The following is a 17,089-nucleotide window of genomic DNA, read 5'->3' on the forward strand; positions in this document are numbered from 1 at the left end:
TAGGGGGACTTAATAGCTGCGGACCAACATGGAAGAGAGGGAAGCTTTATAGTGATGCGCATTCAGAGATGCTCCTAAGGTCCCACATCTGGAGCTCTTTGCGTATGGGGAGGGGGTGCTGTGGATGTATATACAGTTAGAACTTTATATAGCCTCTTGCTGGATCACAGTAACGTTATTTGGCTTTGTGAGATTCAATGCAAGGGCAATGAGTTAAAGCAATCAGTTATTTCAACAGGTGTTCATGTCGTTTCATAGCAAGCCTGGTCCGGAGGGATGTATCCACCGTACTGCAATTACGTGCACGCTGCATGTGTAAAGGAATGAACGCTGCTGCAGCAATGATTAGCTGTCACAATAGGTGCCAGTGAAGAAGAAATTACAAAATGCACTCTGCTAAGTGAGCCAGTGAATAGAAGAGCAAGTATAATCAATTCCATGAATGCAGTCTTTCTGGATGATGTTTAATTTCGGGTCATTCATAATGCAGCATACAGAATCGGGGAGAAGAATTGAAGTCTTTAAGATTCTCATGAGGACTGTAGAGATCAGTGTGCCACAGGATTGTTTGATACAGGCTGCTGGAGGTGAGCGCTGCAGATTTAGAAATCTTTCCAAACGCCTGCTCACTGGTACTGATTTTTGTTTCTATTTGATTTCTGCTAAATGCCTCTAAATCCTTTGTTCCCCAATTGTGTGTCGCATCTGCTGCAGAGTGAATCTGCTGGAGACATAAAAATCTCATTGCCTAGCAAAGTTCAATTCTGAATTCTACCCCTGCTTAGTCACTGAGACACTCCTCTAATTGGGTGTTGCTTGGTCTAGTTTTGGTTAGTTTGTATGTGGGCATGGTGGACCCAGCTGAGAAGAATCCACCTTCTTCTGTATTATCACAGTGTTACGATCTACCATCGTACACAATGCTGCATTTCAGTACCATGAAAATGAGGCTACTACAGTACTGTGCAGGGACAATACAGCAGTATACTTAGTAATTAAAAGCTCTCAAATAGCTAATGCTGGCTAATGTGAAAAAGTGTTTGGTTTAAACTTGGGAAATGTTCCGTATTCGTAAAGCATTATCTTTGCAGTCCTATTGTGAAGCTTCCGTGATAACGACAGGCCACAGTTGTGGGTTCCAGTGGTGCAGCTGGACTGCAGAAGCCCTGCCCTGGCGCTGTCTGACAGGGCATCTGTAAAAGAGCACGCCAGAACATTGCTAGTCCCTCAAGTTTATTCTGCTGCCAACTTGTATGCCAAGGAGAGAAAAAAGCCCTCCAAGCTGACAGTATCCAGGGAGGGAGGTGGAAGGCATACAGTATCTCGATAGTGCAGCTGGCTTGAGAGAATCATATCAGCGTGCCTCTAGGGCAAACAAATTCAGCTGCAGAAAACGTGGGGTTTTTGTAGACGTGTGCACATTTCCTTTATTTTGATTTCCTCAGAATCCACGATTCTTCTTTCCCATGCTGTAGAAACCTACAGATGGCTGTAACGTGTGTATTGTTATTTGATAGAAACCAAGATACCACCAGGGATATGTGGAATATCAATTAGAGGTCTTCTTCACTCGGAATACAAACGGTTTTGCCCCTGTGTGGTTCCAGGCAGTACAGAAACACAGACTGAATTGCCCCTTTCGGGCAGTATATGATGCTCTTTACACAGTCTTGTCGGTTTTACATAAATGTTTTTGCCGTGCGATCAATATAACACACAGTTTGAACCAGGCAGCAGTTCATGTCATGTTATTGAAGTAATGATTATAAAAAAGAACTATACCGATAGTGCATTGGTATCAATGCACAGCATTGGACTTACATTGTGGAGAAACCAAAGACGTTGCAAATACATGTTTAAATAGCAATTATTAAATAGCAACGTAAGTAAAATACATTGAGTCCAATTTCGCACTGTGATGTAATGATAAGGTTTGACAAATAAGATGCTAAAAACATGCTTTCTGTAATTAAACTGGATTCATATTTTCCTTTTACTTCTAAACTTTTTCATATTGCCTTTCCCTTTAACTGGGATCTACAACTTCAGTGACGGAGGATTAATAAAAGAGAAGCCCAGGCTGCTGTATTCAGAAACTTCACTTTGGAAACATGTTACTGCTTGTACTTCCTGGGGTCAAGTGCAGCCCGAAATGGAATAGGGAACCGGCAGTCTGGGTGAAATCATGCTCCTGCCTCTTTAAGAGCACTTCAGAGAGGTCTTGTTTGATCAGACAATGACATGTGTTTGCTCTGTCTTTTTTTAATGAGAGTTTGCTGTTTTTCCTTGCAGCGGGATGCAAAGGGACATTACCTGTTTGACCTCATCTGCCATCACCTAAACCTGTTAGAGAAGGATTACTTTGGAATCAGATTTGTGGATCCTGACAAGCAGAGGGTAGGTTCTCAAGAGAAATGCACAACCCATCAACACGGACTCGCATGAGGGGCGTCTTCTGTTAAAAACCTAGTAGCTGGAACTGCTTCACGGTTTTAAGTCTTATTTACAGTAGGCCTATTACAGTTGCTGGTACTTGCTGGGTTAACCTTACGTAGCAAGCAGTGAAAATCAAACAGCAAAAATAATCAAAATCAGTGAAAACCCAACTTTGGTCTTGTGAAGGTCATTGCAGGTCATTGCAGGTCATTGCAGGGCATTGTTGACCTACCCAGCTGGAGTGTCCAGTATTCTAGTCGAAGCATCAATTCATTCTACTAGTACTATCAGTATTATTAGATGTTGTTGTTTTAGAAGTTGGTATCTATGGGGATCTTGTTAAGTAACCTTGACTTTGACCTCCTCTCCAACATGGCTGGCGACTGTTTTTTTTTTTTTTTTTTCCACATTACCCAGCTTGGTTCAAAATGCTAAAACATACTGTGATAAAGTTACCAACATGGTAACACTGTAGCTATGTAGCCCTACAATGCAGACCCATCACATTGCCATTAAAGATGCTTTGGTAAGTCCAAACCTTTGAAATTTGCTTTCATCCCCCGAAAGGCAAAGTCCTTCACTTCTGTGCATCTGTGAACAAAGAAGGAACCAGACAAGCTGCAATGCTGGCACTGCGAGACGGTGAGGTTCAGCAGAAAAGCACATTCATTCTCGTCAAAAGCAGGCGTGATTCAGTTGCGACAAGCGGCCGGCCTCAAATGTAGAGCCATGGGCAGGGTCAGCGAGGAGGGAAATTGCTTTAGCCGGCATGATAAGAGATGCAGACCGCAACTCGTCTGATAAGGCCCACAGGTTTTCTTCCTTCTGGAGAAATGGCTTTTTAATCTTTCAGTTTCTCTGCAACGAACTTCTTCATAACTTCATGTGGGAAAAGAATGCCAGCAGAATTGTAGTCACTCCACGCTGGAGCACTCGAGTCGTAGCCTGGCACAGTGGTTTTGACATGTTAATCAGGTACAAGGCAACAAAACTTAAAAAAACAAACCATGGAGTTGGTTTAGATTCCAGTTAATAAGAGCATGGTGCAGTTACATGGTGGGAAATACTGCGTTTCCCATGATTTGATTAAGCTTTGTTTTTAATAGACCATTGTGTTGGAAACCTTTTGCAGGTGAAGGTTGATCTCGGGTGGTGGGTTGGAGGCTTGGGCCTGGTTAAACTGGGCTCCACTTAATCCAGCAGTGGACAAATACGTTCCAAACGTGCTCTGCGTTACCTAACTGGATAAATAAACCAAGCAAATGAATGCACCGGTTTTTTTTTTTGGAAGAAATTATGACTATGAATATAAATAATTACAAAACTAGTAAAATGTAACTAAATGATTAACATAATGACTTAGAAATGGGCCAGTTAGTCCCACGGTTTGTGGTACATTTTCTGCAGGGTCCCTTAGACCCTGATGGAGCAGAGATACGTAGGCACACTATACAGTATGTATTTGCATCCCCACAGCTGAGCAATATGGGAACAGACAGACGAAACGCTTTATCACATGTGATATTTATTTTTTAATGGCTGATAACATGTCAGAAAATTACATTTTTACATGTTGTTTTAAAACACTGTCTTTGATCCTAGCAGAAACACTCCCAGTGGGGAAAATACTGTTAATATAAATACAAGTGTGTCTACAGAAGAAAATAAATAAATAATAAAAACACAGAATTCTGCCCGTTAGTCAGAGATAACAAGACTGCTATAATAAAACATGTGTGTTGTGCATTGCAGTTTGTCTGTGTGGTCTTCACTGTATTATTCATCATGTGCTCCTGAATGCTATCTACTAAAACTTTGTGTTTGTTGAATGCTAATCTTGTGTGTAAATATTTAAATTAACACTGTTAGCACCCTAACAATAATCCGTCCTTAGTGAAAGTCGGAGCGCCTGTGTTTAATTTCGCTTGCAGAGGGTATTTACACACTGCTGTGAAAGCACAAAATAATGTTGACATCTGAAATGCTTTTGAATGTGTTTTGTGTGTGAAAAGACTATTTTACTAACCAATTTCAACGACTACATGCAGGTGCAGGGCTGTACAGTTGTTCACTTTGTTGAAATGTTTGATGTGCTTTTGCCTTCATGAATGATGGATGTGTCATGCTGTTACAGACGTTTACTGTACATTTGCAAGAAATGCCTTCAGACTGACTGATCATCTTTGCTTTATCATTGCAGCATTGGTTGGAGTTTACAAAGTCAATTGCCAAACAAATGAAATGTAAGTATCCTGATGAATCAGCGTTTATATGATCAGGTATATTTATACTGGGAGCTTTCGTACAATAACTGCAACGTGAAAACAAAGATCTCAGGATTCTTCTCTGGGCTCGTGAATGAAACAGGAGATTTCTATAGCAGTCTTGTGCATCCACACCACCCTGAGCAGCTGGAGATTTCTATACAGTATAAATCTGCAGCCTTTGGAGAGGTGAAGGGGTTAGATTGGGCTCTGCTGTTTGGTACAATAATAATTCTAGTCAAGGACTTGCTTCCCTACAAAATTCCATCCCAGAGTCCAGAAGGACATGGTCATACACCCACAGTCTTATCTGACATGGACATCAAGACTCACGAGATGTTTCTGAAAAGACTTATCATTGAATGTCAATGGAATATTGATCTTTAAAAATACAAACATACTGTATACCTTCGAGGGTAACATTTTAAATAATGTTATTGAAAATTGTATAATTATAATTGGAATTTTAGACTGATATTATAGTGGCAATTTCCCCCACTCATCCATGCTACTTAAAATAATTCAAACACACATAAAGCATGTTTTGTGTGTTATTTTAACGCTTGTCAAACTACACAACTTTTTCTCTGGTTGTATTATACAGCTCAGCCACCGTTCACCATGTGTTTCCGAGTCAAGTTCTACCCTCCTGACCCAGCTACTCTGAAAGAAGAAATAACCAGGTAAGACTGGACAGCCCCCCTTCATTGCACTAGCCAGCTCAGACTAGGACTGATCACAGGTAACTCTCACCTGGGAAAGGCACGACCGGTTGGTGTGCAGGTGAGACATATAGTTTCTTGTTACTTATGATCATGGTCTTAAATGACAAAAAGCTGAACTGTACTGACAGCTATCAAGAAATTCTACTTGTGCTCACCTGTTTAAGATGATCTTTGTTCTGTTTATGGTGTATTTGATTCCCTCTCTGTGATGCAGGGTACTGCACGTGCCTTTCAGTAGAAATGGAATAGAAAGGAGAGGCACATCTTAAAACTGCACCGTACATGGGTGCAGAACTCGTTATAAATTTGACGAATGGGAAAAGGCAACATTGTCCATTTGAAATGTCTTTTCTGCTGCTTGTTCATGGATCTACTTTCAGACCTTTTTTAATGCATGTGTTCACTTTCTGAATTATTATTCTGTTCTTGCCCCTTAAACAGTGACTCTGTATCACAGCATTTCTCTGCAGATTTCACATGGTTTCAGGCCAGCAGGCTCTTCATTGTTTACAGACTTGTTTTGGCACGTCTGCGCTGCTTATGACTAGTCACCTGTTTGATTGGTACAAAATTAAATTTATAATACTGCACCAGCCTTAAAGATATGAGACTCGACGTTGCAATAAATAGGATTCTACCAGTGCTTCTTATCTCATTAACGTTTATTCCACATTTCGCTGGTCCCCAGCCCCAAAACTATTAAATACAATCTGATTGGATATATCTAGGCCTTTCAATAGTATATCATCACACTGTTGTATAAATGTCTTGAAATGAAGAAAGCAAACCGCACCAGAGCGGTGTACAGTACCCTGTGGGTTTATTAACTTGAAAAAAACAACAAGAGGTCACCAAAGAGACAAAAAAATAAGTTTTAAATATCTCCCGCTTTCCTCTCCCCTGCTGTGCTCTCCGGGATATAAACTCAATCGATAGCTAGAAAGGTAGAAAGGTCAGCGTAAACCGAAGGATTTTATTAAAGTATACATGATTAGTTTACAGATGCCCCACAGACAGTAGCACAGTTCTGTTACATGATACTGAATGCTTCTGTTAGTAGAATAGGTTCTTCAGCAAACATTCATAGTCTAAAGCTGAGGGAACACAAAGCCCCTTTTTCAGGAACAGTGGCTTGAAACCTGGTTCCAGGAGACCTAGTTTGAGGAGGCACCTTTGTTGTATCAAACCCCAAGTCTCCCCTGGTGTGCCATGCAGTGGCCTGAAACCTAGTCTCCTGAAACCAAGTTCCAAGCCACAAAGTGGCTTTGTGTTTTCTCAGCTTAAGACTCCCCATGTTCTCCCTGTGGTCTGTTAGACTGGGGCAGTGTTACTGCTACAAGGATCACTTGCTGTATAGTTGAGTTAATATTAGCAGAGGGGGGCTGATAAGTGAGTGTAATCACTCAAAAATTGTTGGGTCAGCTCGATCCAAAACAAATTTAGAGTGCATTCTGTCCTCGTTATCCACTTTCACAGGGCAGGGCGTCTCCTTGTGACATCATCATATAAAGTGCTGTTACTCACCAGAACTGACAACTGTTCTGTTTCAAACTGTTCTCGTACGTTCGCCTGCTCTTTTAGGCCAGCGAGCTGACACGCACTTCAGTGCTGAAGAATGTAGTCTGAGAGCTGCTGTGAGTGCCACACTGGTATTTAATTACTATTCAGACAGGGAGTCCCTTTTACTGTAGTGTGAAATGAACTCAGTGCATATGGAATGAATAGGATTGAGGGAATAAGAAGATGAGGGATTGAGTCTCATTTGAGACGGTTAGTGAAACATGAAGAAGGACAGTACAGGTGTATGTGGGAGGGGGGATTCTGTGGGTGGGAGGGCACAAGGGGCCTGTTGAGTTGTTTTTGCTGCTTAATTAAAACGTTATTAATTGTAACTTGTCAGAACGGTTTTGTTGTATCCCTTAAAGACGAATGTATTACACTTTTGTAATTGACTCTAACTTACAGTGTATGTGGAGTTTCCTAACACTAGTCTACAGATACTCAAGGATGATGATGATGACTAACCCTGTAGTTTATCTTGCAAACAGTCCTATTAAATTGATTTTCTTTAACTGCATTTGATAGAAGAATGTCACTTGCAGATTGCAGCCCTCAGTATTCACAGCTAACACTTTCCTGCAACAGCCTGGCGGTGATGAGCTGATGCATGCTGGGACACACTGTGTGCAGATGAAAGGGCCGGCCTCCGCAGTGTCAGGGAGTTATACCGCACATGACGAACAGTGCAGCATAATGGTCTGAGACAAGACTGATGTCCAAGTAGAATGCCTTTGAGAGTTTTTAAACTAAAGGATGAGAAATTCTCTATATTAACATGGGATTGCACATGTCAAAGATCTCCCTTTTGATAAACACTCTTCACAGAAAGTACAGCACCAGCTGTACAGCTATACAGAACCACGTTGTGCCGTTTTGCAGCGGAGTTCCTCTCGGGCCGTGAAGGATATCTCACAGGGTTCTCTTATCTCTCAATGCTGCTCTGTAATTAGCTAACAGTGGAACTCCCTGACACCTCAGAGACAGCAAAGCCTGAAACTGACTGTATGTTATTCCATGTGCACAGACATGAGGCAGGAAAGGGCTTCCGCTTGTACAGTTGGACCCAGTTCTAGTATTTAATTTTGGGGAGATTAGTAGCTCAAGCGATGAACAAGCCTTTCTATTTGTTTAGATCTGATTAACGCATCATTGACGCTGTGCGAATTCAACACAAATAAATATTGCTCCGAACATTCCCCCGGCTGTTGCATGAATTGATCATTTCCCCAAGCGCTTTTTCCCCGGAAAATGTTAATTGAATTGGGCCCTTTGCGTGCATACTAGCAGGGAAACATAATGGAGTGTGGGGGGGGGGGGGTCCAAATGAACTGTTTCAAGGTTACCTCACTGCTCTGTCCTGTATGTGCAGAACATGTTTTCAATACAACCTTAATTTTTAACCGCAGTCTGACAATAATCTTTTTTTTTTTTTTTTTTTTTTTTAGTACATTTGAAAACTGCATTTTGTTTTCTGTAATGCGATTTAATCTGATGACTATCGCACTGTACGATTTCACAGGGATGAGTGGGGGGAGCATTTTAGCAACATTATTATATCTATTGATTTGTAAATGCTACACTTTGGTGGTGCAGCTACAGTACACCACAATCCTGGAAGCAGTATGTCTTACACACTTAATAAATGAGAGAGCTGTTTGTGTTGTACGAGTCAAACACACACAGATCATTTAATGTATGCTGGTCACAGGCTTGCGACATCGGATCATTAATGCACAAACCTGAGACGTAATAAGAAATGAGTCACTGTGTTTCGGCAGGCATGCATAACACTCCTGCCTTTAGCTTGTAGGTTACACTGATTTATTAGACATTATCCACAGCTTTCTGCCATGCATGCTATAGTGAGGCTCCAGAACAATAATCTGATGCAGGATTCTGCACAGACAGTACACCACCAGAGACACTTCTCCCACTGCATTTTTTTTATTTTTTATTGAAATACTGTTCTATACATACTGTGCTACAATCCATTACAAGCAAGATTTCTCTTTTGTTTCTCTTGCGTAGATATTTAGTCTTCCTGCAGATCAAGCGAGATTTATACCACGGTCGCCTGCTGTGCAAGACTTCCGATGCTGCGATGCTAGCCGCCCATATCCTGCAAGGTAATTGGTTTGAACCATTCATACTGAGTGCTTATTACATTACTTCACCTGCAACAGGTCATACCTGTTAAAGAAGCCTCCATGATATAGGTAAACAGGGTAGGCACACGTGATGCTGAAGAGAAAAGAAGAAAGATAGCACCATGTGAGGCAGCCATCTGAAATGAAGAAGGACAGAGCGATGTGAGGCAGTTTGTTTACTTGTTTGCGAGTGATTGGTCTTTGCTCCAAGCTTCTTGAGGTGTGCTGGCAATTATTTCCTCCAGTGAAGCGATTAACCAGCAGATCTTTAATTTAGCAGAGCCTCCTGAATCGGAGGCAGGCAGCCTGGGGGCTGAATCAGTCCTGACATCATTATTTCAGCCAACCTTATCATCTTTTTAAGAAGCTCTTTCAGGAGGACATCCTCGCACGGAATACTAGATTGTGTAGATGGGACGGTTTGCATACATTTACAAGTCTACAGTAGAACCAACTTCATCCAAACTCTTTATATCAACCTGCCTCTCGTCTGCAATGCAGCTCTGTCCCGAGTGCATAGGAAAGAAAGTCACAGCTCTGTAGATTCTGATAAGCGCCTGTTTATCCAAATGCCTGCTTCTACTGTTTGTCTGTATGTATGTATGTAAATTGAGTGCAGATGAAATTGGTTGTACTGTACCTAACCCCCTAGCTGCAGATGCATAAGCCCTGTGTTTTGAAGCTATTGGCATCTACTTAAAGATTTTCTCTGTTCCAGCTGAAATCGGGGACTATGACCCTGGGAAGCACCCTGAGGGCTACAGCTCTAAGTTCCAGTTCTTCCCCAAACACTCTGAGAAGCTGGAGAGGAGGATCACGGAGGTTCATAAAACAGAACTGAGGTAACGCTTTGGGTTCTGTTTTGTTCCCCGGGGGGCAGGCACACAGGGTAGATCCCTGAGGCCTGTCTTTGCATTGATTTCGTCTGGCCTGATGAAGGAGTGTGATCCAGAGGAGCTGTGGTCTGGATAGATTCCATGCTTGCACTCACTGTGATGTCTCTCTTGAAACTCGGGTAGCACCAGCTCATGATTTATGAATCGTTGCCATAGCAAGTGCGTCTCGGTGCTGCGGCTGTAGCCAGGGTCTGCTGCAGCAGTCACAGTCAGTGTTAGATATATAATGTATCTGAGTTCCATATTTCTAGTCCTGGATTATTAACCCAGCTACCTGTCGATGTAATAAACTCCAAAAAAGAAAAAGAAAAAAGCAACCAATCATAAAAATGAATTTGCCCTTGGAATTCAGTTTCGTCCTTAAGGGTTATTGCAATGTGCGAGTGATGTATTAGAGCAGCAGCTGTTCAGTCTGTAAGAAACATCTGAATGCATGTGTGGGTGTTGGGGTTTATATACTCAAGGGGTTGCTTTGAGTTGTGCAATACATTCTATAGCATGGGAGAATTCAAGCAGATGTTGTTCACTTCTTACCTTAGTTGTGGTTGTTCCAGAGAAGCAGTCAGAACTACCAAGAGTTGTATCATGGAGATAAAACCCACTGGGGGATCCAGGAGACAAAGGGTTAAGAGCTAATGCAAAGAGTCGCTTCAGAAAGGTTGCCTGCAAACCACAGGTGGCCTCATGTGAAGGGCAGCTGAGCCGCAGGGCTCTACACAGCTCCCAGAAAAACACTCCTTGCCAGTAACAAAGCATAATCTTAGTCAAAACATGATTCTCTGGATAGATTTCTGTACCTGTTGCAATGCTTAATCCTGCAGTGCGTTTTAGACGGCTGCAAATTTACAACCTTGCAAGTTTCAGTGGGGTCCAGGATTAATAACCCCTCATTCCCTGCATTACAAAATATTAATTTAGAAATGTGTGCGTGCCGCTTGTGATGTTGCCCAGATTGATATCCTGCCTGATTGGATGAGAGATCCTAGGATTGAAGCCTATTCTTATACAGTGAATGAGAATTGATAAATAAAACATACCATCATTACTGAATACTGTGAATAATGAAACAGGCTTGTAGCCGTGATGCATGCTGACTGCAAAGTACTTCTGAAAAGTCATATTTTAGGATTGTTCTGTTTCATTAGCAAAGCCCAGAGAATAATATTGAACTGTAGAGTAATGTGACAATATTGAGGGCTTTGTATAATGTAAGGTACATTGTAAGACATGTTTGAGTCATTGGTAGAAATGTTTTTTCTAGCTTTTTTTTCTTGTCTATTGCTGAATATCTTCTTGTTGAGTTCAAGGGTATTCTGATGGGGGACTTCTTTGTGCTTAAGGTAATCTGTAGAGGCAGTACATCGCCTGCACAGCTTTGTGGTTTGTCTGAAAAATCAAGTGCAATCTCACTGTGGGTTTACTGCAGAGCTGCAACATCAAGTGATTCTCACTCCAGATAATACAGCTGATTGGGGGGAATCTTCCTTACCTCCTCCTTCAATCAGTGAGCTAGACCCCACCATTTACATGTCACCTCCAGCTCCAGCAATAAACACAATACCAGTGCTCATTAAAATGCACAGCACACTGATTCGCATGATAAGCACAACCATTGTCTGTATTTATCCGTCAGTGGTTAATGGCTGAGGGGCTGATCATACTCACACTTTTGCTAAATCATGATGAACACCTCATTAAGAGAAATACTAAATCTGCAAGCCTGTAAAACTTGATTGCTGCAGACTGATGCTTCTACTTTAAAAATGTTTGAATAAAAATCACACACCATGACGAAGTTGCTCGTTTCCTTCAGCCCTTTTAAAACAACACAAGGGTTAATCTAATATAGGAATATACTGTGCATTTACTATAGGGTTTCTCTTGAAAGGGTTAATCTAATATAGGAATATGCTGCACTTGTCTCCTCACTGCAGAAGCCCCACAGGACTGAAGGTCAAAAGCTTTTCTTTGAATTTAGCTTTACATTTTAAAGTTGTTTACTTGTCTCCCATGTATTCAGTGCGGCATGCTTTATCGCCCTCTTCAGTTTGAACATGTGAACTTCAAGCCTGTATCTCTTATGTCTGCCGTCCGTGAAGTCTTTATTCACAGTCAGGCATATGTTATCAAGTAGTGTTTCAGTTGTTTTTAATGATGAATGAAAGCAGTATTGGACCGGGGAGCGAGACTTGATTAATAATGTTGATTAATACCGGCAGTGATGAGCGCAATATTGTCAAACTCCTGACAGCACAGTTCGATGGCTGGCGTGTTGCTCTGCAGTTCAGCAGGATGCCAATGTGAAGAGTGCCAGACTAGCACATTTGCAGCATGCTGATCTGTCACTGTATGGTGCAGCCGGGCTCATAGTGCTTCAGTGCTACAGTTTTATATATAGATTGGGTTATGTAACATGTAATTAGTTGCGTAATGCATTTCAACAAAGATATTAACATTAGAAGAATCTACAACATGCATTTCAGAACTTTAATGCATGCAATTAGTAATGCTTAATAAGGTACGTTAAAGTGATCTTTTTAAATGGAAGTAAAGCCACCTTCCAGGAATACTAAAATACATATTTCCACAAAAAACCTTCTCCCTGTGTTGTCTGTGTAAAAAAAAAAAAAAAAAACTTCTGTTACTGAAGATTGTACTATTCGTGATAAGAATGGAAAAAAGTTCCAAGTTAAAAGCTTGGTCTCTTTGAAGCTGGTAAACCCTGACGCAGGTCCACTGCACGCACAACTAGCTGCGGTGCACAAGCTTGAACTTTGTACTCTGTAGTTTATTGGCCAGGTCCTACATGCTCTACTGCCCTCATGTGTTTAGTTCTTGGTAACTGCAGGATTATTGTCTTCACAGTCCTTGTCAATGATAATATTTTATTCACTCTATCTCCATTATGGTACTCCAGATTTTAATAATGCTCAGCATGAGACTGGGCAAGCATTCAATAATCCCAGTAATTGAACCTATAAAACACAGGCAATAAACCAAATATCAGTCAAATGGGTATCGCCACTATGGATCAAAACACCATGCTGTCAGTCCATTTCCTGTCACAGCTTTTATGCCCTCCAACCTTCCAGTGAATAACATTCTGATTTTTTTTTTTAAACTGCCCCGTCCGGTGCACGTGATGTCACTTCCATGCACGACTCAGGGTTGTCATCTGATGAAAAGCTTGAAAGGGATCAGGTGAAATCCAGGGCTTTAGTCCAGGGCAGTTCATAGTCCAGGGCAGTTCATAGTCGTGAGGATCTAGTCACAGCATTGCTGGGTTGGATATATGAATGAAGAACAATGAGGCAGGTGTAGAGGGGGGGGGGGGGGGGGGGGGGCTTTTGGCTGCTGCGCTCCGAGGCAGTGTATGAGGGATTCAGAACCGTGCCTGTTTTGAAACCTGTTTTATTTCATTTCTAAGTAGAATTTGATGCCTGCAAAGCACTTTGAGACAGCCTTGGTGGTGAAAGGCTCTATCTAAATAATAAGTTTCATGTATTTCTTTATATTTCTCTTTAAGCGGGCAGACGCCTGATGCATCAGAGTTCAACTTCCTCCAGAAAGCCCAGATGCTGGAGACGTACGGCGTGGATCCCCATCCCTGTAAGGTAGCGAACTGATAATAATGTGCATTCGCTGTCTCTTAACCCATTCAAACTGCTTTCCATGCATGTGCATGCACTCAGATTGCAAGAGATATGTGGCTGTAATTCCTTTCACCAGAAGAACAGCGTAGGTGCAGTAAGAACTGTGAGATATGGAAAACCATATTCAAAAACTATAGTTAATGCACAGTGCAACCATGGGAAACCTGCGGAAGTGCTGTGGTAAAAAAAAAAAAAAAAGGTTCTTGTGTCTTTCTTCCTTTGTTTTCCAGGACGTGTCGGGAAATCCAGCTTTCCTGGCCTTCACTCCTTTTGGATTTGCAGTGTTGCAGGGAAACAGAAGGATCCATTTTCTAAAGTGGTGAGTGCAGCTCCGTGAGGACATTGCAATAGCGCCTCCACGGTGAAAACAAAGCAAAGTATAAAATGGTAAAGCATGGTAAATATATTGCACTGGTACAGACAGGTGGACCCATTGCATTTCAGCAAGGATATTAACATTACATCTACAACATGAGTGGCATACCTTTAATGCATGCAGTTAGTAATGCTTAAGTTAAAGTGATCTTTTTTAAATGGAAGTAAAGTCACCTTCCAGGAATACTAAAAGAAACATTTCAACAAAAAACTTCTCCCTATGTTGTCTGTATAAATAGCCATGCCTGATATACTTCCATCACTAAAGACTATTATTTGACCACTCCCTGACCTCAGATTCTACAGTGGTTCTGCAGCGTGTCATTATTTGACCACACCCTGACCTCAGATTCTAGAGTGGTTCTGCAGCGTGTCATTATTTGACCATGCCCTGACCTCAGATTCTACAGTGGTTCTGCAGCGTGTCATTATTTGACCACACCCTGACCTCAGATTCTAGAGTGGTTCTGCAGCGTGTCATTATTTGACCATGCCCTGACCTCAGATTCTACAGTGGTTCTGCAGCGTGTCATTATTTGACCATGCCCTGACCTCAGATTCTACAGTGGTTCTGCAGCGTGTCATTATTTGACCATGCCCTGACCTCAGATTCTACAGTGTGTCATTATTTGACCATGCCCTGACCTCAGATTCTACAGTGGTTCTGCAGCGTGTCATTATTTGACCATGCCCTGACCTCAGATTCTACAGTGGTTCTACAGCGTGTCATTATTTGACCATGCCCTGACCTCAGATTCTACAGTGGTTCTGCAGCGTGTCATTATTTGACCATGCCCTGACCTCAGATTCTACAGTGGTTCTGCAGCGTGTCACAATGCTTCTTTCTTGTCTACTGTCACGCAGCTCATTACTCTTCTAGGATGCTGTACTGTTCGGTACATGGAGTTCATTAGAGAGTGGTCTGATTCATCAAAAGGTGGAGTTAAATTGAATTCCCATCACCGCGGGGGAATTCAATATAGTAATAACAATGAACTGATGCCTCACAGTTATTTCAGCCCCTATGGTTTTTTTTTGGTTTTTTTTCAATCATTGAATCTTTTTTGTGTGTAGGAACGAAGTGACGAAGCTGAAGTTTGAAGGGAAGACATTCCATATATATGCAAATCAGAGGGAGGTAAGCAATACACATTCAAAAGCCTTTCTGTTTATTAAAGCACCGAGATAAAAAATAAAAAAAAGAATCAATTACCATTTGAACTCTGGTGCTCACGCAGCGCGTCTGAAAAAGAACCACAGGAACACATTCTCTGATTCGTTTTTTAGTAGACTTTTCAAGTTTGTAATTTTGATTAGATTTTTTTTTTTTTTTAATTCTTCTCCCAGGATAAAAAGATCATTTTAACTTACTTTGCACCGACACCTGAAGCCTGCAAGCACCTCTGGAAATGCGGAGTGGAAAACCAGGCCTTCTACAAGTAAGTAAAGCAATCTAGAAGGTGAATTATATTGGACTGGCCCTCCTTCTGCCATCAGTAGGCATGGCATCACAGTGGAGGCTCTGTTCTGTTCGCCTTGATAAGTCACACTGACTTACTCATGAGATGGAAACTGAGAGCGATTTGGGATCTAGCGGAAACATTTGAGTTAGTGTAGTGAACGCGTTTAGACCCACACTGTTGAACAGGCACAAAATATTTACCTTCCAGACCGCTAAATGATGACAAATGACTTGTAGAATAATGAATTGTTAATGGGTTCTTATCATCTCTGCCTGCATAAGCCAGAAAGGACCCTGAATAATGCAGAAGGTTCATTTTCTCCAAGAACATTTTTTTAGACACTGCTGACAGAATTCATTGTTCCCGTCCCTGAGTCAGGGTAATAAAACAGGACAGTGAGCCGCATCTGACAGCACGAATGAAGTGACACTGCAGTCTTTCACAGAGAGAGATGCTCAAGAGGCCAGAATTCTTCTTTTGAGACATTGTCACTGTTCTGTTATAGAAAGGAGCGTTTGTTATATTACCTTGACTCACTGTGCTGTTCAGATGCGCTGTGCATATGTCTTTATATATTGTTTTAAACAGACCAGAAAGTATTTAAATATAACAGGTGATTCATACTTATGTCTTTTGCTGTTATGTGTGTTTTTATAGCTGACATTACACGGCTGTAAAGGGTTTAAGTAGATTTGAAATACAGGAGAGTGGAAAGCTGCAGTCTCCTCTTGGTCTGTACTGTTCTAGATTGAATGCAATGTTATGCTGAAATAAATGTATTTGTTTTCTCTGACCCTTTACTAAAAAGAAACACAAATCTATGACGACTGCTTCGACGGGAAGTCTTTATCTGCCTAGAGCAAATGCTGGTGCTGCCTCCCCTGCTCCACCTGTGGCTTCCGACACTCTCCTTTCTCCTAGCAGTATGCAATCACATTTCAAAACCTGCAGTACTTCATTCGAACATCTCAGCGCAGAAACCCGGTGCATATTTAGAGTTCCTCTTGCTTTGATCCAGTGCTCACCCAGCAGATCCCCTGTGTGACTGGGCACTCTGATGCTCTACGTGATTCCCATGTTTAGTAAAGAGCCGTGCAGGAGCATCATCGGACTCCCTCTACCAGGATTATCCACCTGCTTTATTTGCACGATGTTTACACAATGTCCTGTCTGTCCCCTTGCCGCAGGCTGGAGAAGTCAAGTCAGGTGCGCACGGTGTCCAGCAGTAACCTGTTCTTTAAGGGAAGTCGGTTCCGATTCAGGTAAATAATTACAGTAAGTAGAGGTCATTGAAAATATTTTCCAGTAAATAAGAGGTGTTTTACATTAAGAGTGATGACCTCATCAGTGTTAACTTACGCATTCTGCTCTACGCTGAGCTCAGAGGAACAGTTGAGTTATGATCAGATTGCTTCATGGTATTTTGCCAGCAGTTATCTTGGTGTATTTATACAGGCTGTACTGCAGTGGTGCCATCTCTCCGTTCTAATAAAGAGCTGCCGTATTTATTAAGATAAACTTATTTTGTAACTGAACTCTGTTACTGCCCAGAACTAATCTAGAGGTTTGA

The 17,089-nt window shown here is 41.7% G+C and overlaps 1 protein-coding gene across 2 annotated transcripts in view; it reads left to right on the plus strand.

Moving 5' to 3' along the window:
* Window positions 1–17,089, plus strand: part of LOC117429499 (FERM domain-containing protein 5) — an 86,042-nt gene that overhangs the window by 59,316 nt on the left and 9,637 nt on the right. For both annotated transcript variants that reach the window (XM_058995517.1, XM_058995516.1), the window contains exons 2-11: window positions 2,293–2,397; window positions 4,637–4,679; window positions 5,305–5,383; window positions 9,014–9,111; window positions 9,851–9,974; window positions 13,555–13,642; window positions 13,912–14,000; window positions 15,131–15,194; window positions 15,404–15,495; window positions 16,707–16,781. In XM_058995517.1, coding sequence (XP_058851500.1) covers window positions 2,293–2,397; window positions 4,637–4,679; window positions 5,305–5,383; window positions 9,014–9,111; window positions 9,851–9,974; window positions 13,555–13,642; window positions 13,912–14,000; window positions 15,131–15,194; window positions 15,404–15,495; window positions 16,707–16,781 — 857 coding nt within the window. The remainder of the gene's footprint in view (window positions 1–2,292; window positions 2,398–4,636; window positions 4,680–5,304; window positions 5,384–9,013; window positions 9,112–9,850; window positions 9,975–13,554; window positions 13,643–13,911; window positions 14,001–15,130; window positions 15,195–15,403; window positions 15,496–16,706; window positions 16,782–17,089) is intronic.

This window comes from Acipenser ruthenus, chromosome 21 (genome assembly GCF_902713425.1).
Source record: "Acipenser ruthenus chromosome 21, fAciRut3.2 maternal haplotype, whole genome shotgun sequence".
NCBI classification, from domain to species: domain Eukaryota; kingdom Metazoa; phylum Chordata; class Actinopteri; order Acipenseriformes; family Acipenseridae; genus Acipenser; species Acipenser ruthenus.